Raw genomic sequence first — 21,866 nt, 5'->3', positions numbered from 1 at the left:
TGGTAAAGAGTGAGAGACACTCTTACTTTTCTAATCTACTTGCCTCTCAAAACCATAACTCAAAATTTCTCTTCAGTACCATCAACAGTCAGTGCCACCTCTGTTGAGGAATGTGATAAGTTTTAAAAGTATTTTACTGAAAAGATAGAAAACATCAAAGCATCAATTACTCCTCCTGGGCGACTTCTCCCTTCACCTGGGCCCTCGCCCTCAACCAACTTAGATAAGTTTACCCCCATTACCCTCAGGGATTTGGTCGACATTGTATCTAATACCAGTTTCTCTACTTGTAAATCTGACATTCTTCTTTTCAAGCTGTTTAAAGAGGTTTTTGGAGTCATCGCCCCTTGGCTTCTTAACATTGTCAATGAGTCTCTTAGATCTGGCGTGGACTCAGACTACTTTAAACAGGCCTGTATCCAGCCTCTCCTTAAGAAACCTGGTTTACATCCAACACTCCCCCATAACTACTGTCCCATAGTCAAACTATGTTTGATCTCCAAAATTGTTGAAAAGGTGGTTGCTAAGCAACTCTTAGAAATAATGGAAGGAAACAATATTTTTGACAAATTCCAATCTGGCTTTAGAAAGATCCACAGTACGGAAACAGCATTATTTAGAGTACTTAGAGTAACAAATGACATCCTGATGAGTGTGGTAATCACACCATTCTGATTTGGCTGAACGTGAGTGCAGCTTCCTACAGTTGATCATACAATTCTACTCAACAGACTCAGGAACTGGGTTGGCTTAGGTGAAACTGTTCTAGAGCGGTTTTCAAAATCACTGTTGACAACTTCTGTTGTTCAGCTGCTCCCATGTTATGTGGGGTCCCACAGGGCTCAGTCCTTATTTTGTTCACTTTATATCTGTTGCCCCTTGGCCATGTTATTCGCCATTTCACCATTGTGTCCTACCGTTGTTACGCTGATTACTCCCAGTTGTTTGTCTCATTTAGTTGTGAAAATCGTAACAATCTGGATTCCCTGCACTGCTGCCTTGCCTGAATTACACTGGCTTCCCATCCATTACAGAATTCAATTTAAGATCTCCTGATTACTTTTAAATCCCAACATGGTCTGGCTCTGTTTTACATTTCAGAACTTTTAACGCCTTACTCTGCTCCGAGACCCCTCAGATCTGAGAATCAAATGTTGTTAAAAGTTCCACGGTCCAGGTTCAAAACCAATGGGGATCATGCTTTTACTGTTTTAGCTCCAACGCTGTGGAACAAACTCCCCCTCAACATCAAATCACCTGAGTCAGTGCCTCACTTTAAAAAGCTTTTAAAAACTCACCTGTACAGATTGGCATTTGTATAATATTTTTATGCCTATTCATTCTGTTTAGTTTTATTTGGGGGTCCTACTAGAATAGGTTTACATGCTTTAATGTTCAAAAAACACATATATTTTTCTCATACAGTACATTGCTGCAGTGCCTCTATTCACCCTCTGTCTGAAACGCTCCATTTTAGCTCTTTAAAAAGCCCAGTCTGCTCTGATTGGTCTGTTTGGATTGGTCAACCGCTTAGACCGTGTGTCGGAAAAGTCATGCCCCTTAGAATAACCAGATTCCTGAGGCTTCCTGATCAGCTGGAAACACCGCTGTAGCTACGGTAACCATGGCAGGCATTATGCAAATGTTAGAATGTGTTAGTGACATACAAACGAAGCGTTTCAGCCAGGTCAGGAGCAGTGATTTCTGTGGGAGACAGTAACGCCCTAAGGCGTGGACTTTGAGCTTTGTAACTTTGCAGACCTTTTACATACACAAAAAAGCTATATACCACACTAAAGGAAGGGGAAAACCCAAAAACCCACTTTAATTTTAGTCTTTCTATGTCACTATTCGCACTTTCTGTCTGTATATTATTGTTATCTGTATGGTACTGTATTTTGTGAAGCACCTTGTAACTCTGGTTTCTAAAGGTGCTATCGAAATAAAGTTTATTATTATCATTATTATTATTATTATTATTTACAAGTCAGGAATATAGTTTTACGCTCAACTTAACCTGAAATTTATTTGAACTGGATCCTTTAATTTCCATAATGCCAATCCCCCTATCTGGATAGCATAATTTGTTAGTAGAGTGCCACTAACAAACCAGTGGAGTGCCCCTTTAAAATACAATAACTGTAAAGATATTACGGACATTTTCCTGGTATTTCCCTCTTGTAGCCCCATTTGCACAATCCACATTTATATTGCCTTAAACCTTTAAGCTCCTTCTCTGACTCATTTTCTCCTTTATGTTTGGTTTACATGTACGAAGCGAAATTAATGTGATAATGGCTTCAACCTGAAGTGTCTTTAATATTAGTCATATATTTGGTGAATCATAATGAATTTAGGATATAGGTTTAAAAAGCTGTCTTACGTCACACATTTTATAACATGTACACTGTGAACTTTCCTTGTCTCTTCTGTTGTAGTACAGTGTTTGCTGTAAACCATTACAAACATATTTTTTCAGTCCCTTCAATGCCCTTATCAACACACACAGTGGTAATGTAGTGAGTGTATATACTCATAATTCTGAAGTTTGAAGGTGTGTTTGTGTCTGTGCACATTTGTGTGTTAACGTGTATTTATTTCTGTGGGTCTGTCTCCGCTCTTCAGTCAATGTGCTAAAGGATACTGCCGAAGTCAACTCGGGTTTTATACACTCAGAACATCACACACACAGATATGAGACTTGTCACATCCTGAGCCCTGACGCTCAGTGACATGGCCCATTAATAGAAGGGCCAATTCAATTTCTGTCTTCCCTCTGTGCCAGCTTACAGTGACAGCCATGCATCATGCTCACAAGCCACCAACTGGAGAGCACAGAGGTTGTTTTTATGGGACATAAAGCCTCTAGTTGGTGGCTTGTGAGCATGATGCATGGCTGTCACTGTAGGCTGCCACAGAGGGAAGACAGAAATTGACACTTGTTTTTCTCAACAGCAACAAACATGACCACGTGGTATCACAGCATGCATTATGGATCTCCAAAATATATTTTCTTGATAGTTCCCTCTCAAGGACAAATACATTTCAGCTTCACTACAACTGTGTCTCACTTCAAATTTTGTATTTAAGAAGTGAGCAGATTCTTCTCCTTTCTTTTTCTTTTCTTTTAGAAACATGAGGCCATTTGAGTCTCACTCCCATCCCACTGACATTGAGTGACATGGTCACTAATCTAAGTCTAATGCTGAGAGAATCAGAAAGTCAATAAAACCCAGCTGCTTCAACAACCACTTTTAGAGTGGAACGAGTGAGAGAGAATGGGAGATGTCATTTCAGTTTAATTGAGACTTTCACGCACTGAATCCCGAGGCAGGAAACACTTAATAGTAGCCTCCCAGTTTATCCCCATGCTTGATTGAATGAGCTGGATAGTCAGCTTTATCTTTATTGTTACTGACACACAGCAGATGGGGAGGGATTTTCCAAGTTTAAATGAAATGCCTATGTTTTATTGGGTTAGTTAGGAGTATGTTAAATTTGGGGAATTCACCTTTTATGTCCTAAACCAATATATCTTAATAATTTGAAGAAAAAAAAATCTGATTGTTGCTGTCTGGATTATGTTTTTACTGTCAAGATGTGTTAGAAATCAGAAAAGATGGCTGAGGATGACAACCTGTAAGGTTTTAATTTAGTGCTGCCACGGCTTTTCATGCTAAATGAACCATGGCCCGAGGCAATTAATTAAGACTGAATGAGCTTGAGATTAAAACTGCTTTACATAAGAAAGAAAAGGATGCAGTAAGTTGTTTTTGCAGATGTAAATTCATTATGTAGATCATTAAAGTAAGTGATCCACTTGGATTTTGATTTTGTCATGTATAAGGTCATGCTGCACTGTATGTACTGTATGTGTATGTAGTATTTATTTGTGTGGTATCTACATCACACGGGAGAACAGTCTGATACTTTTCTGAAAGGGAAAGAGAGATTGCAAGGCAAAATTTGGAATAAAGGATTATAGGAGATAGAGAGGATTTATAGTAGTCTAAATAGAAATTAAGAAATTAACGTCAGAAAAAAATTCCTCTAAACGTTTATTACATTTCCCTGAAAATAGGTACAAATGTCCCTCTTCCGGCAATGTTACAATTCGTACATAAATCCAAGTTTTTCCCTTTCGTAAAAACCACTCACTGCTTTATATTATGGAGAGAAAATCCTCCTGTAGAGAAACAAAATGAATGATGTCCTACCATGACAGCCAGTCTGTGCTGTATTAAGGATATCATGATTTGTCGTGTCACCCAAGCCTCCAGGGTCAAGCCTCCATTTTCTTCTCTAACCCATACGTCACCTTACAGTGTGACAACATGTAATTTCCTGGACAGAAAGCCATCCTATCCCATGCATGTGTCATCGACTGTTACAAGCAAGGTCATTGTCAGCCCCCACCCCGTCTTCCATACATGGTGTGTCCTTATAAATCGTGATTGTCGGGTCAAGACTCACAGGCAGGAAGGTATCGGCACTCTACACGATTAAAGAATTGGATTCCTCTTCATACATACAGGGGCTGATGGCCTTTTTAGCTTGACCATCATTTTTGATGCTGTAAATTGTAAGGATTTCATCAGCAAATGTCTTATTTTGTCATATTCAGATTTTTTTCTAACATGTGATTCTTCAGTTGAGGTTAAAACAATAAAAACTGACAGCCGTGACAGCTCTAACATCAAAGGTGGAAGGCAAAAGAATTATAACTGTGCTGATTAATATAGACGTTGCAAATTCACAGGTAAGCTGTAAACAACGACGGCTTTGCTTGACAGGGTGCAATCAATATCTTTTTCACTGCCATTAAGTGGCACTGTAAAAAAATTTAAAGTGTTATTACCCAAGGCTGTTTGAGCAATACTTATCTAACCATCATATTTGAGCTCTGCGTAGAAGATTTGAGCTGCGTCTTGTTGTGTCTGTCCGGGTGTGGTGTTGGACAGGGGAGCTTCTCCTTTGACCCTCTGCTTGAAATCTACTACTCATCCAATTGACAGTTTATTCCACAGTGGGATGACTCGCACTGCTTAACACACACAAACACACACAGTTCGGAGACCTTACGTAATGTTTTAAAGCCACTCCAAAAACAGGGCCTTGTGGATTTGTTGCACAGTATTGGATCAGTTAAAAAAAAAAAAATTGTCTTTGGGTCCATGAAAAGCTGATTCATTCGTATTATTACTGCTCATATGTTGTTTTTTGTTGCGTTTTTCTGCATCTTTTTGGAGCATTTGCAAGTCTGCTGCTGAAATAACAGGAAGTGAACAGCTCTCTACTAGTTTCAGGGGTTATCTTGTTGGCCTTTTGTTCTAAAACACAAGTCACGTGACCACTTTTTCACCCTCAGGGTTTTTGTGTGTATTTGAGTGGTGTAAGGGTGTATTTCTTTGGTTTACAGGAAGGTGTTGACGTGTGAAACCACATAGAATGTCCCATCCTCCTCCTATAAATAAAACAAACCCAGTATATATATACAGTGAATGTAGAATAATTATTAATAACATGTATTCCCCAATTGACAAAGTGCCTTACAGGAGAAGCTATACAGTAGATCCAGCGACTGCTATTTTCCCAGGGAATCCAGGCATGAAATGTGTTATGGAGCATCATAATGAGTTGAGAGAAGTGGACATTCAGGTTGCATTTGATGCAGCTGGTGGTGAATACTGTATGTGATGGTGTGAGCAAACATGACATGCAGCCTCTTTTTTTGCTGGCCACATAGTTACATATTTATCAATTCCAACATAAATAACAAACATCTTCCTTTCTCAGAATAGGAACATGAGTACACAAATGCCCACTGGTTCAGTTTAATTATTTACCTGTGTCTTTTTTTTAACTCAACGGTCTTCACAGATCATAGAGTTGTTTCATATATTTTTCTCATGAAAAACGAAACACAGAACAATGATTTTGTAATTTTTTGTAGAAAGCATGATAATATTTTCTGTAGATTTGCCAAAATAAAGAATTTAGCACACAGAGACCACCAGATAGAGAGAGAGAGACTCGCTGTGATTAAGATGTACAATAGTAGCGTCTTTCTTCTCTAAACACAGTAGAGCGTGATCCTCATGGGCTTAACAGAGCTGTCATGTTTCCTTAACAGCTTCATCACAGTTTTCCTCCCATAGCTACAAGGTATAAATGGGTCACAGGATCTTTGCAGAGCTGTACGTCTCAGTAACTGCACACATGAACGAACTATAGCTGATAATAAGAGAAAAAGTCTTTTTGAGTATAAATGAGGAATGCGTGGTCCTCACAGCTGCTGTAACTTGTACAGTAAGAATGCCATGATGCTGCAAAGTAGGACAAACTTCTCAAACTGCTTCCTGTCACAATTAACAAAAGAGTTGCTGAATCCTGTTTTCATTGATTTATGCTTCTGTTTCTCCTCATCACTATCTTTCACGCCTCTCTTCATCCTCTAGTACAAACAAGTGGAGCAGTACATGTCATTCCACAAACTACCGGCCGACTTCCGACAGAAAATCCATGACTACTATGAGCACAGATACCAGGGCAAGATGTTTGATGAAGAGAGCATCCTGGAGGAGCTTAATGAGCCTCTGCGCGAGGTATGAAAACACCCAAGCATCCACTATAACGTGCTCATTCACCCACAAATACACACACTTCTCAACTCTCCACCGAGTAAGTGGACTGGAATAAATTCATTATAATGCTCAGCTATGGTCTCTTTCTGAACAAATAAGAATATAACCCACTAGTTAAAAATGTCATTTCTCTATCGATTTACTCATGGACTGTTCTTAATTAACTCACTTGCTAGGTATTCAATTAAGTCACCTGAAGTTTTTGCCAGTTTTCACTGAAAAATAACTAGATTTTAAAAGAAAGGAACTGATGGGTTTATAGTGATTTTCACATGGACTTTATGTTCCCACGCACCCAAAAGTTGTTTTTCCTGCTGCCAGTGGAAACTGTTTACAGCAGTTTACAGTAAACAAGGTCCTCTTGCTTCAAAGACAGCTCAGAGTATGCTTCAGGTAACAGAAAAATATGGAGAATACTCAAATGATCTGTGCCAGGGTCCTTCAAGGTAATTCAAAAAACCAAAAATGGTTAAACATGTACAGAGTGTGTGCTTTGGATACAAAAAGGAAAATAATGAGCTCTAACCATCATGCGTTTATCCTTAATCAATCATGAAATCAGTAGTTTTACTGGTTGTTCTACCTGAAATGCCAAAGCAGAACATCCCCAAAACAAACAAAGTTAAACCTTAGCACCTATTTTCCACAACTGACTGTTCCTTCTGATGCTGGAATTCATGCAGTGTAACTTTTATAATGTGTAACATGCATGCCCAACAATCTTACGACATCCAATACCATCCAATACAACATTACGATCCAACGCTGTTTCCTGTCACCATTTAGGAAATCGTCAACTTCAACTGCCGTAAGCTGGTGGCCTCCATGCCGCTGTTTGCCAATGCTGATCCCAACTTTGTGACAGCCATGCTGACCAAACTGAGATTTGAAGTATTCCAGCCCAAAGACTACATCGTTAGAGAGGGCACCATCGGCAAGAAGATGTACTTCATCCAGCATGGGGTGGTCAGCGTCCTGACCAAAGGAAGCATCGGCATGAAGCTGATGGACGGCTCCTACTTTGGAGGTACGTCACTGTTTTTGTCAGCTTAGGATCATCAGTTACTGCTCTATTCTACTCTGTTCTATTCTCTTCTCTAGAACAGAAGAGTACTATTCTACTCTGGTCTGTTCTATTCTGAGAATAGAATAGAATAATAGGATAGAACACAACAGAGTAGAATAGAACATAAGAGACATTTGAGACAGAGATGTACTTCCTCCTACAATGTAAAACATTCCATGAAACTTTAACAAGTTCAACTCTGTTATCTCAGATTTCAAAAAACTAGAAGACCTCTCGAAATTAGAAATACTCCTCGGAGAAGGAGACAGGGCAGATCTTGCTGTATCAAGATGCCACAACCTGAGGGACAGTGAATGACCTACACAACCACACACACATTCATGAAAAAAAGTTACAATGTTTATGTAGATTTCACTCATTTGTATTTGTATTTTTAACTGCAAGTCTACAGTTTTTTTATTTATTATTCTTATCATTATTATTATCTTATCTTACATATCTGTATATATTTTAATAGCACATGTCTTCTGTTTATGTTTTTATTTTATTTCACACATGCCATGGCAATGTTAACGTCTATTTCCCATGCCAATAAAGCCCAACTGAATTGAATTAACATAATAGAACGTAACAAAGTAGAATAGAACATAACAGAATAGAACAAAATAGGATGGAATAGAATAATAAGATATAACAGAACAGAGTTGAATAGAACATAGTAGAACATAACACGTTCTACAATGTTCTATTCTGTTCATAACATGACATTGCAGAACAGAATACAATAGAACAGAGCAGAATAGAGCATAACAAAACACAACAATGGAATAGAGTAGAAGAGAACATACATGTTCTATTCTATTCTGTTATATTTGGTTCTGTTCTAATATATTCTATTCAGTGTTTCCAGGCATGTGTTATTTACACTTTGAATCCCAATGCAATCCACTACAGTAATATCAGAGATGTGTGTTTACTATTTAAATAAGAATTGCAGCAACAAGCAGATAAGGAAAAAGAAAAACCCAGCACCCTGACATTTTACTTGGACTTCTTATGCTTGTGTCTTACAGCCACTTCTGTCCCACTTTCCCAGGCTGTTGTTCCTCTGTGGCTGTTTAAAAACATGTGGTGCCTCTGCCACTATTGCCACCCATAAACCCACTCAGATGTGGATCATACACCCACGCACAGTTTTAAGTCTCCCGGTTCGATGGTTTGGGTTGCGTTTTTAACATCCGGTGCTCTCTGCAGCAGACCAGAGTTCACTGGCAGTAATGTTGATGTGCAGTGCTGTTGGACTAGCATGGATACACTACACACACACATCACACATACACACATCCAATTAATAACAGCTAATTAACACAGCACAACGGTGATGGCAGGGCCATTTGTAATGTCAAGCATAGACTGTTCAGAGCCATCCCTGCCACCAGGGTGGGACCCACAGGCCTCTCTTCATATACAAAACTAGCAGTGGGCTTGGATTGGACGGACAACATGGTTTAACCACAGCAGTGCAGTGCAGAGTGTATTTGTGGTCAAATCACTCAATTAGTAAGTAGCAGTAAGTAGATAGTGATGTCAGACCAAACATGTGACTTTGCGCCAATTTATATTTATAGAATTTAGCTGTATTTAGATGAGTGGTTAGAAACATTACTTCACTGATATTGGATACATGTTACACATGTTACAGAAAAGCAATATTGTATGTACTATCTCCTGGCGTTTACATTACTTGGCCTGTGCTAATGCCACATGTTTGTACACATTTTTCATTGTCAAACTTTCACTGTATTGGCTCTGTTATTGAATTATTTAATTTAGAAAACGACAGAATGGCTGTAAATGCAGCTGAGTCTGCAGCTTAGCCTTTGGCTATTTTTTTCAAAATTGCTGTCTGGCAGAACAATGTACCACTTGTCCAGCCACAGCCATCACATTACTTAGTATTTGTTCATTAAATAACTGCTCGATCCTATTGGGTTTGGTGAAAATATTGGAAACTGATTTTTGTACAGTTGCATATTCACTGCCTGACTATTACTCAGCATAGGTTTGTATTACTGCTGCTGTGACTGGTCTGAACTGCCAAATGTTTCACAATATGTTGCTTCAAAGTGACTCTTGTTTCTTGTAAAATGATTTAAATTGTTAATAGCACAGATGGAGGGCCTCATGTAGTTAACTGATTATCTATGAGCTGGCATAAACTTTCAGAATCTAGAAGACGAGAATAAGGGAAAATATATGTTTATATGGGTACCTGGAACAGGAGAAGTTTCCCTGTGAACATATCAAGCAATAAAACTGTTAAAAGGTTAAGGCAATCATGATCCCAAATAGTGCTAGGAATTAACTTAACCCATCCTCCAATTCTCTGAATTTTTCATTATATTCAAGGGTGACAGTTGCCCTGTATACAAGATACAAATAGTTACTTAGTAGTTTGACCAGCTTTTTAATGCAGCCCCGATGGTTTCATTAGTAATATTATGCTCTCTCAGCACTTTCCACTAATGATGCTAGCAATATGCAAATGGTTGTGTTATGTATAACCAGGAAGATCCCAAGTGACAATTTATGAAAGAACATCTGGGGCATCTTGTGGATTCTGAGGAGAGAGATTCTGAGAAGACACACTGAAAGTGTCCGGCAGCTGTGGCCCATCACTATGGCTAATCTTACTATTTTTTTTGCCCTAAAAGGATAATTTAGGGAAATACACTTATTTGCTTTCTAGCCAAGAGATTAATACCACTCTCCACTCCATGATCCTACATCCAGTTAGCTTAGCTTGGTATAAATGACATGTTGCTCGTCATTTTTTGTTTTGTTTTGTTTTTAGCTTTAGAGATACTGGTAGGCATGCTATTGTTACCTTTGGACAGAGCCATGCTAGCTGTTTCCCCCTGTTTCCAGTCTTTGTGCTAAGCTAAGGGATGCTGGTGGTAGCTTCAAATTTAATGGACAGACATGAGAGTGGTATCAATCTTCTCATCTAATTCCTATCAAGAAAGCGAATAAGCGTATTTCCCAAAATGTCAAACTAGTCCTCTAATGAACATTGCACATTGCACAGTTACTTATGCTTGTAATATTTGTATGCTTTTTAATGACATGCGTAGGTTTGTTCGCTCATTCGTTTGCTTTGTGCAGAGCCCCGTTTGGTGCTGGAGCGACCAGTCATGAACAGACAGTTACAGTCCATTGCAGTATAGTGCCCCTATGCATGTTCTTAATGGAGTCTCCTCGCGTTTCGTTTTTCTCCCTTTCCCACAGAGAGTCAGAGGAGGTCAACCTTTCAGGCAGGAGAAAAGGAAGGCATATGGTTGTCAAGACAACAGTCAGCCCCAGCCTATAGAAGAAGAAAGCTAGAGAGAAGATACTAGGGGAAAGGAAGGGGAACAACTGAATGTAATGAAGCTTAGCTGCACATCTCCAAATATAAAGTGTGCTTCGTTCACACAGCTGCCAGTGCTGTGTACTTAGTTTTACTGTCAGTGGGTCATACTGGCTACACACAACAACTGCATGCATAAACCACTTTCATTCTAATCACACATTTGCTCAAGGCACTAGAGTTTTGTACAGCACAGACTTTGGAAAGCTCGATGATTCCAAATATTTAAATGTTCAGATGACTGAAGTTTGGACCAAAGTGTACTGAAACAAATTAAACTTATTGCACATACAGTTTCTTAAAGTGATATTGAGAGTGAATTTTTGACCTATGGTGGCATGAATTACTCACAAGTAGTAGTACTCATGCACATGGAAATCAACTGAGGCTAAAAACCAAGCTCTTCCTGACAAAACTGAAAAGGAAAAAAACAGGACCGGGCGTATTTTGTTTTGTAATAGTGTAATAGCGGGGTATCAATTTCAGACTGCTCAACAAACCTCTCCTTATTTATAGTATCTCTCTTCTTTTCTCTGTCACTGTCTGACACCCTGAAATCTGTCAGGCTGCCATTTTGTGATCTGACCATCTCTTGTCTGGTCTCCTTTTCACCACACCAGAGATCTGTCTGCTGACCCGTGGCAGACGGACGGCCAGTGTGCGAGCTGACACCTACTGTCGCCTATACTCTCTCTCTGTGGACAATTTCAACGAGGTGCTGGAGGAGTATCCCATGATGAGGAGGGCCTTTGAGACGGTTGCCATTGACAGATTGGACAGGATAGGTAAGACTGGTTCAGCAAAAACTCCACCAAGTGTCTTTATTTGATATTGTTTAAAATTACCATATAACATGGTAATGTTTCCTTGGTATATAAAGGTGTTCAAACCTTTGTAGAATTGCTCAGTCAAAGTCCCTAAGATTTAGTTTGGTTTAGTTTGATCTTGTTTTTTGTTGTTGTTGTTCATTTGGGTAGCAGTGAACGGCACCTTTCAAACTCAGGAGCACACTAAGTAACTGCCAAGCAATTTTCTCATTACTTGTTTTGACTTTGCCCATTCAACGTAATGGTTGATAGGTAGATTTATACACAGGCAAGTGCAGACATCTGATTACTTAAAGTTTTTTAATGCTAGCTCTCAAATGCTTCTCAAATTGTATGAACACATGCATATCCAAACCATAAAACCATGGAGATTTGGTTTCATTCTCACAGAATGAAAAGTTATCACATCTCTGTCCACTGAACAAACTCATGTGAGTCCATGTGGCTTCCATTTTTAAGCCCTTTATTGTGTCATTAGAACAAAATTAAACAATGTAACAAATGAATCTTTCCATCCAGACCTAAAATATGAAATTTGTCTTGGAGATTTAGTCACGCATAATTAGCATTATGCCTCACTGACAAAAGCCACAGGTATGGTGTCTTCATAAGCATATGAGTCATTCATAAGATGAAATGAAGCATAAGGAAATTTTATTCATTCATTAACGTGATGTCTCTGTCAAAACACTGGTGGAGGATGTATTCATGGCTGTGAATCATTTATTATGTAGTTTTGTAGTTTCTTAGAGTGTAAATCTGCCATGGCAATCGAATGCTTCCTATGAATATATGACATTTTGGAAAACAGTTATTTAACATGTGTGACACTTGTGAATATCATGGCTGAAACTGCTGAGCAGTGTCACTTTTTTGTACCTCTGTACTCTCTCAAGATTAATTAACTGATTTGTTAAAATGATTGCACAGCAGTGACTCTTTCTGAACGTCTTTGGTTTTAAGGCAGAAACACACACACACACAAACATGCACACAGACTGCTTTGTCTTAGCGAAGCCTTGGTAGTCCCTTGTTACCTAGTAAACAGAAACAAGTTATTTTTCTTCACAATGCAAACAACTTACCCCTCCCATCATGCCCCCCAAGGTCAGTAGTGCTGCTGATGTCACATCCCTCTGTCACATGACCACACTTCACATGTTTACAAAAGCCCTGCATCCGCCACCTGCCAGCTGTTGCCATAGCAGCTAGATTCCACACATGAGCAGCCTTCAGTCAGTCAGCTCACATATTTGGAGGGAGACTTGTGTGTCTGCTTTAAGACCTAACCACCAACCAAATATTCCCACCAGGCTCCATGTGCACTTGATGAATATTAATCAGTAATAATGTGTTCTTTTGTTTGGCTTGCAACAGTGTTTGTCTGGAACAAACACACTGGGGCAATTATAAGCCATGTTAAGAATATTAAATGTAAATACAGACTTGCAAATAAGCTTTGTTCCTTTTGCATGTAAAGAGTGATTGTTGGATGCATCCATAAGATCCTCATCTTAATTTTTTTTTGCTGAGCACCTGTGACCAGGAGTGCTTATTTAGGATCAGTTCAGCCTGACAGACCATAATTACTCACATTATTGATGAAACCAGGCTTGCTCCAGCAGCCATCCATACATTTTCATAGAATCAGTCTCTGACCTGTAATCCCTTGTCCATTGTCTTCATACCCTAAATGCATCAAATTGGAAACACGGTGTCACATAAGATCAACAGAAGAAGCTGTATAGCAGTGATTTAAGGGGGTCCTCGGCTTGCTCTACCAGTTTCTAGCTTCCTCAGGAGGAAGTGTACTAAGAACGATCCCTGCCATTTCTTCAAGGAGGACCTTGTGGTGCTCCTCGAGGAAGAACTCTCTCAACATTACCACGAGGCTTTTCCAGGCTGCAGCACAGGGATGGGGATTCCTCTGCCTCCTCCCTCCACACCCTGACAAAGGACCTCATCACCAAGCCTTGATGGCCAAACTGTGTGTGTGTGTGTGTGTGTGTTTTCGGTCCACAGATGAAACCCATTCTCTCACACACTTTCTTGCTGTGACGCCTTTATCTCCCTCTTTAGAATTATTTTTGCAGCAATATGAGAGTCACGAGTTAGTGTTACAGTATACCCGTTTTAGTGCGACCTCCTTGTGTTGTTCTCTAGTAGTGTGATCCCGGGTGGGCCCAAACCCTCTGCTCAAATGCACTCCTGCTTTCAGAACATGGCATAGACTGCTGAGTCATTATCAGAAGAGGGGTTTCTTTGGCATTGCTCCTGACCAGGGTGTGTTGCATCTCCTTAATGTACACTGCAGATTTGTGCATTCCTTGTTGCATTAGAGTGCATATATTGCATTTCTCTTCTTGTGTCCTTCCTTCCATGCTCATTTTTCAAGTGTATGGAGACAGTGCAGTTCGAAAACTCGCTGATCCTTTCCAGCTCACAACAGGAAGTGGAGGCCCCCATGATGCTGGTTATCTGATAAAATACATGCCTGGGTTTTTCCATTAACTACAAAAAGTGCACGCCACAGTTAAATCAACAGATACAGCAACTGCTCAAGCATGTGCTTTTTGTCACGGCTGTGGTGGCGATGTCTCTATTTGGCCTCACGTCAGCTGCCCATCTGCTTCTGAAGTTGGGGCCACTGCACATATAAGGTATCCAGCGGTGATTTGAACAGCTGGATCCAGTGTACTGCAGGTACATGTCGGTTGAGGTTCATATTCTTGCACAGACATGAGCTGGTTTGGCCCTGTGGACCTGCAACTAGGAAGGATCTCCCATTACACACAAGTATTCACAGTTGCACAGTGAATATTGTGATTCACAGACCACTCACTGTGGGTGGGACTTTGATTACTTCCTCTAACAGTGTGTTCAGATGGCCCTTTGTTCTCAGTTTCTTGAGTTTAAGGAGAGCTGAGCTGTGAGGTTGCTGGTCCTTTGTTGGACATGCAATCATCTAATTCAGCGGAAGGTGCATCAGTTGTCTCTGATGCTGCATACTTGTGGGGGTTAAGCAATAGTGAAGCCTGTTAGATGGCTACACTCATACTCTTAGAGCTCGAGTTACATCCAGATAACTATTATTTTTTCCTGGAGGGCCAATGCATGCCAAGCACCAGACGTGTGTAAGTACACACATACAGTAATCACACACAGGTAGTACGTCCATAGACATAGAAGCACAAATAAACAAATGCCTTGGCAACAGACATGCTCTCTTTCACATTGTCAGCACTGAGATGACTCTGCAAAAACACTAGCCTATCACCATAATAGGGAATCAGTGCAAAAGATTAGATGCTCTCTCTTTATGTGTTTGTGTGTGTTTGTCAGTGATGGATTTTGTGCGTGGAGAAAATGACAGATAGTTCCATATATAGGCTACTATATCCTAAAGCTGTTATTTCTATGTCTAGTAAACACTGACTGAGAATAAGAGAAGGTAGGACAACACTAGGGGTCCAAACTTTACTTGTACAACTAAGCCTGTTTTTCTTTCAGCAACCAATAGCATCTACTTCAGCAACAATGCTACTTTCTGTCTCCATGTCATTGCAGGCAAGAAGAACTCACTCCTGATGCACAAAGTTCAGCATGATCTGAACTCTGGTGTTTTCAACAATCGTGAGAATGAGATGATCCAGGAGATAGTTAAATATGATCGGGAAATGGTTCAGCAAGTTGATATACCACGACCACGGGCCATGTCCATGACACCTCCTCTACATGGTGGATTCTTTACTCCTCCAGGTTCCTCCACCCAACCCCAGAATTCAGCCATTGCCACTCTGCAGCAGGCTGTAGCCATGAACTTTTGTCCCCCCATGCAAGGGAACCTGCAGTCCCCCAGGATGGTGAGGAGATTCCAGGTGATGGAAAGTGTATCCAGCCCTGTCTCAGCCTCTCCACTGCAGTCTCAGCTCCTTGCTTCTGGTGCCTTTGCTCCCATCCTGTCCAGCCCCCCTGTCCAGAGTCCACTGGCAGTTGGAGGACGATCATTCCAGTATGGATCCAGTGGCCTGGCTGGTCCCACCTCAGGCTCCCAGCTTTCTCTAGCCCAGCAGCACACAGCCAGCCCTGCACACCGGCCCAGCACACATAAGAGTACCCATTCTTTGCAAATGGGCAGTCTGAGCCAAGACGCTAGGGCACTATCAGCCTCTCAGCCCTCCCTGCCTCATGAGGGGGCGCAACCAGGTGCCCCTAGTCCGCCCCAGTCTACACGAGTCTCCTCCACTTCCATTGGACCCCCCCAGACCCCATCAGGTCACACAGGCGTCCGGAGTGCTATACCACATAGGGTGGTACTGCCCCACCAGATGTCTGTGGGGGCCTTCCCTGTGGCAGCCCTGCCTGGTTCTGTGCAGGGTTTTGCAGCTGGTACAGGGCTGGCAGTAGGGGGTGTGGGAACAGGTCTGGGGGAGTCGGGACTACCCAAGAAGGACTCTGTAGTGAGCCTTCCTGAGACAGACCACAGCAAAGTCAGATCCAGGCTATCCTCAAACTTGTGATCTTAATTAAACTCTTCTGGAGGAGTGACTCAGTGAGGGGCATGACTGCAGGAACACGGGGGATTTTTGTTCTTTCTCCTACTGTTCCTCTTCTCTCTTCCCACTCCAGTTTGACTATCTGAATGTATGAATGTTGAGTGAGTGGCAGCAGGGAGAATCTGAAAGGAGACTGTTCTAACATAATAAATTCTGTATGGGGACTTTTGAATCTGCAGCATTGAGATGTTTCTACTCACAGACATAGTAGTTGCACAGATCAGTAGTGGTAAAGTAGCTTCTCCCCACCCCCGACTCCTTTATTTACTGTATTTCAAAACATAGTCAACAATATATTGGCATTTCTGCTTCACTATCCTCTCATTCACCACATTTAATGCAAATTTGGGGTCGGATGGGACTAAAAGAAAATCAGGGACCTGCTTCAGATATCAGAAGTTGGCACTTTAATGGGGTTTAACTACTGTATCTACCACATTTTGTCAGTAGGCTGGCTGTAAAAGACGATCTAATGCATAATAATTGTGGTTTTATAAAAAGTCATAATAAGTTTGAACATTAAAATTAAGTATCCCTGTAGACCAAATTTGTAAGCACAATTAATTAATATTCAATAAGAGATGAGAGAAAAATGCACTCTCCTCTGACGACCTTTATTCCAATATTTTAAGCCATATTTTCCCCCAGATTATTGATATGAAAGTATATTTATAAATCAAACAGGCATTTTCAGAATCTAGTTGGCCTCTTTTGTAGGTCTTCCCTGCCTCTGTTAGTCCCCACAGATAAATATATGAGCCCCTAGGATCTTCAGATCACAGACTATGAATATCCTTCATACTGAAATTACAGCTGTGAAGCAAATTGTCTAGTTCCAGCCAAGCCATCGATTTATACAGGAAATGTCTGCACGTTTGTTTAAGTTAAAGCTGCATTAATCAATATTTTTTATATTAACAATAAATCAAATGACTATGGGTAATGTGAAGGGAGTTGCTCGTAGTGATGATCACTCAACTCTTAATCTCTATGGAGCTTTTTAGCCTTTGTTAGTTCATTGTTTTGGCTCTAAAGCCCACAGATTTTCTGTACAGTTCAGTCTTATTGCTCATCAACCCTGTTTCCAAAAGCAAAAGGCAGCAGTATTCAGTAAAAAAGATCCCTTAAACCCATTATGTGTGACATGCACATTTAGCAACTTAATAGTCAGATATTTTTCTCAGGAGTTGGTGTAGACTAAATCAGATCTAAAAGGCTAGTAAATATCAGACTTATGTCTGTCAGGTGGCCAGAAAGAGGTGGGATTATAATGTTGCTTGTGTCCGCTGGATGTTTAAGTAGTGAATTGTTTGCCAACTTGTCTGCTGTAGCAACAGTAATATTATGTCAGGGTTGTTTGTCTGTAAACTTGTTTTGCTTTTGTTGCCAATGTTGCCAAAAATTGATTAATGCAGCTTTAAGAGTAATGAGTTCACAAGATCTAATAAAAATGTACCATACTAAAAGACACTTCCTCTTAACAGCAGAATAGATTCCTGAAGCAATAGGTTTATGGACTGTAGTCATGTGAGTAGTAATATCCCACACTTTGTGAAAGTATTCTAATGTATCTTAGACATTATAATTCACTGCCAGTTAATTACAAATAATTTTATACAACTCAAGATGTAAATCCATTCAATCTCACAGAATCCAAATATAAATCCATTCTCTTCTAACCCTGAATCTTACATTTCTTGCAGCAGCAATTTGGGCAATATGTCACTATGCCAAAGTCAATTCATACAGATAATGAAACTCCTGCAAAGCCCAACCCTATTGTAAGCATTACAGTTTTGATCAACAGCCAAGGACAGTGCAGATACTTTGCAGGATGTATATCGCAGTGTGCCTCTGTCATTAATGCCTCAATAAGAGTTCATCAGATCCCGCTGATTTGTGTCCAAAAGCATTAGGAAGGGTCTCCCAGACCAGACATTCTATTCAACTCATCTCACTAATGCCTGAACCATTACTGAGTAATGAGAGTGGAAATTGGAATCTCCCGGGTCTGTTTGTGACTGTTATTATTCTCCTTCGATTGGATTTCATTATACAGTGCCAATGATGAATTCCTCCTCTATGATCATTTTGCATTTTCATTTTGTTTAGTTTCAGTTCCTGCATGTTATCCACCTTGAGAATTCCGTATAGGACAAAGTTGAAGGTTTGTATATTTTTATAGTGTTTTTGAGGTTTGTTGTGTTTTTGTTTTATGCCCAAATTATGCCCTGTGGAACCTATTTGGATTCTGAAAAATAATTAATATAGAGCTGAGCTTCACATCGTGTCCTGGAGGACAGGAAATGCATATAGTGACAAAATTTTATAGACATTTTTTACTTCATTGGAAAGCACACAGTGGAGGAAGACAGATGGACCAGATGGATTGCAAAAAAAGGGTCATTTGCTAAATCTAAATCACAATCAGATATTAGTAACTCGAGCGCAATGATCCTAAACAACACCACAATTTAAAAAAAAAAAGCCGAAGAATGAACTGAGTGAAACCAAAGTTTCAAGGCCTGAAATTTTTCGTATGCAAATGTTTTCAAAATATAAATGACATGTCGCAGGCTGACCGTACAAATCAGAGAATACTATACTAAACTCATTCAGTCATATTGTCTGAAAGTGATGTTTATCACACAAAGCAATAACTGTTTGAAAAAGAGTGAGTGGTCATTTTATGCAGATGATGTTCTGTTGTGTCCCTGAGGTGTTAATGGAGATGCAATCACCTTTTGGAAACTTTACTGAGAATTTGTTTAAAGTCTGTTTGTGGAAGAACTTGAACAGAGATTCAGATTTAAAATGCACTCTTTAGTGACAATAACTTGATTGGCATGGTTGTTATATCTATGTGTAAACATAGTGTTCATCATGTAAACCAGACTATTTATTTATTTAGCCTAGTTTACTGTAGCTGTAGACATACTGAAACAGAAAATGTTTGAAAAAGAAATATCTTTGTAATCTTTGACAAAATGCATAATATCGTCTGGTATGAACTGATAATACTGAACAAAACCGTTTGCATTATAAAAGATGTATCACTTCTTTTTCTACAGTCGCTCACAGTACCACCCACAGTTTGTATATAATCCTGTGCCAGTTGCTGTGAGGTCTGCATGGTTTCTTCAATTGTGTATGTTTTATTTGTTTATTTATTTGTCTAATCTCGCACCCCAGTCAATTCACAAATCCTGTTCCTTTTGATTTTTTTCCCCTTCTATGCCGTTACCTCTGCCATCTAATTAGCATGTTGCCCAGAACTCTGTAAATGCACTTTTCCCTCTTTTTGCAACTTTACAAACATATTTAGTGTTATGTAAATGCTACAACACCTCAGCTGTTCTTTTTCAGTACACCCTCCAGGCTTTGGGAAGGATGGTATCTGTGCCACACACACATGCACGCAGCAGCAACACCAACACCAACAGAAGCATCTGTGTTTGCCAAGTTGTGTGCTTTCAAAAGGCTTTTTTTCTAAAAACTTTCTTCATAGATCCTAATTTTTTCTTGTCTTCAATGCTATAGCTTCTCCAGAGTTACAACTATTTTCCATTCCAATTTTTATTCAAATGTGTCTTTGGGTTTATCAATGACAGTAAAGTATGGAGATTCAGATTGTTTAAAATGTTTACCTACAAGGGCTGTTCATTTGGATTGAGCGATGGTGTGATTTTGTGTCTCTCACTTTGTCATACAAGTACATTCCTGCTAATGAGTTCAGATTATTTTTGGCCAATAATGACTACACCAACACTGAAAAATATATACAGCACTTTTTTTACACTAGTTGTTTCTGTATTTTACAGGATACAATACAACATGATTAAATATCAAACAGCAACCATTCAGCATTTATTTGTTACTTCCTTTACATCCCTGCTTTTTGTTGGCTTAAAGAGAAAATTCGGCACTCTTTTGTGGATGTCCAATCAGTGTTGATGGTCATTTGACGTAGTTGGGGGCAAGGAAGAACTACAGGCTACTTCAACTTGGATTTCTAGTCTCTGCCTCTGCGTAGCCAGGGGGCGTGCTCTAGATACCGCTCAAAAACATAATTTCCTTGTTCTCTTTGGCATCCCAAAATATGAGTGCAGAGGATATTATGGACGAGGATACATTTTAGAATGTTTTGGCTGACTCAGATATTCATCCATATTTATGCGAGCCAGAGTGTACGGCCAAAGAAATGCAGCGGAGAGAGGCCGAGGCTGCCGCTGCACAAGAGGATATGGCCAGCGGGGACCCTCCAGAACCTGCGCTGGGATCAAACAGTGACTGGAGGTGCCTTTGCTCAAATTGCCCTCTGATGTCAACAGAAACTGAATCATTCTGCTGCAATGAATTTCAGCATGGGCAGTTTTTGTTGGATGCTGTCGCCGACGCCAACCCAGAGAAAGCCCGAGTGTGCCTTACTATGCATGAAAGTTTTACTCCACACTTGGACAGAGGTGTGCTGGAGACCTTCTTCAGGAAAAGACCACCAAGACTAGCAGGGCTTAGAGGGCATATGACCTTTGAGTGAGTATTTTTGTCACCTAATGCTATGTTTTGGCCAACAAAGTAATAGCTATAGGCTAGGCTGGTACTCCCACAGACTGGATTAATGTTGTAATGTTGAGGAGCAGTCAAGAGAAACTGTGTAAATGAACTTTATACTGCAGCGCTAGCTCAGTTAGCGTTAGCTTTGCTGTTATACAGAAGCCCGCTGGGTGGGCATGGGCGTCGGCGTCAGAAGCTTGCGCGCAATGCATCTTGATACGTGTAAGCGCTGCCGGCACGGCTCCGCCAGCAGTGCCACTGAGGAGAACTCAACTTTCTCTGTCAATATAGCTTGCACTGCAGAATTTATTGCTTTAGTAGACTACATTTTCCATCAACACTGATGGGACATCCACATAAAAAGGTGCCAAATTTTCTCTTTCTTTCTTTCTTTCTTTCTTTCTTTCTTTCTTTCTTTCTTTCTTTCTTTCTTTCTTTCTTTCTTTCTTTCTTTCTTTCTTTCTTTCTTTCTTTCTTTCTTTCTTTCTTTCTTTCTTTCTTTCTTTCTTTCTTTCTTTCTTTCTTTCTTTCTTTCTTTCTTTCTTTCTTTCTTTCTTTCTTTCTTTCTTTCTTTCTTTCTTTCTTTCTTTCTTTCTTTCTTTCTTTCTTTCTTTCTTTCTTTCTTTCTTTCTTTCTTTCTTTCTTTCTTTCTTTCTTTCTTTCTTTCTTTCTTTCTTTCTTTCTTTCTTTCTTTCTTTCTTTCTTTCTTTCTTTCTTTCTTTCTTTCTTTCTTTCTTTCTTTCTTTCTTTCTTTCTTTCTTTCTTTCTTTCTTTCTTTCTTTCTTTCTTTCTTTCTTTCTTTCTTTCTTTCTTTCTTTCTTTCTTTCTTTCTTTCTTTCTTTCTCTTTC

The 21,866-nt window shown here is 39.9% G+C and overlaps 1 protein-coding gene across 2 annotated transcripts in view; it reads left to right on the top strand.

The window, feature by feature from the left end:
• hcn2b (hyperpolarization activated cyclic nucleotide-gated potassium channel 2b) overlaps positions 1–21,866 on the top strand; it is a 68,177-nt gene that overhangs the window by 26,555 nt on the left and 19,756 nt on the right. Inside the window, exons 6-9 of one of the 2 annotated variants that reach the window (XM_044200639.1) lie at positions 6,459–6,605; positions 7,431–7,671; positions 11,701–11,865; positions 15,475–20,322. In XM_044200639.1, coding sequence (XP_044056574.1) covers positions 6,459–6,605; positions 7,431–7,671; positions 11,701–11,865; positions 15,475–16,427 — 1,506 coding nt within the window. In that variant the 3' untranslated portion in view covers positions 16,428–20,322. Of the gene's footprint in view, positions 1–6,458; positions 6,606–7,430; positions 7,672–11,700; positions 11,866–15,474; positions 20,323–21,866 lie in introns of those variants that run through there. The other variant, XM_044200640.1, reaches the window with a different exon arrangement.

The sequence above is a fragment of the Siniperca chuatsi genome, linkage group LG6 (assembly GCF_020085105.1).
Source record: "Siniperca chuatsi isolate FFG_IHB_CAS linkage group LG6, ASM2008510v1, whole genome shotgun sequence".
NCBI lineage: Eukaryota > Metazoa > Chordata > Actinopteri > Centrarchiformes > Sinipercidae > Siniperca > Siniperca chuatsi.
Note: the sequence above shows the minus strand (reverse complement) of the source record. Positions and strands in the feature narration are given on the sequence as shown.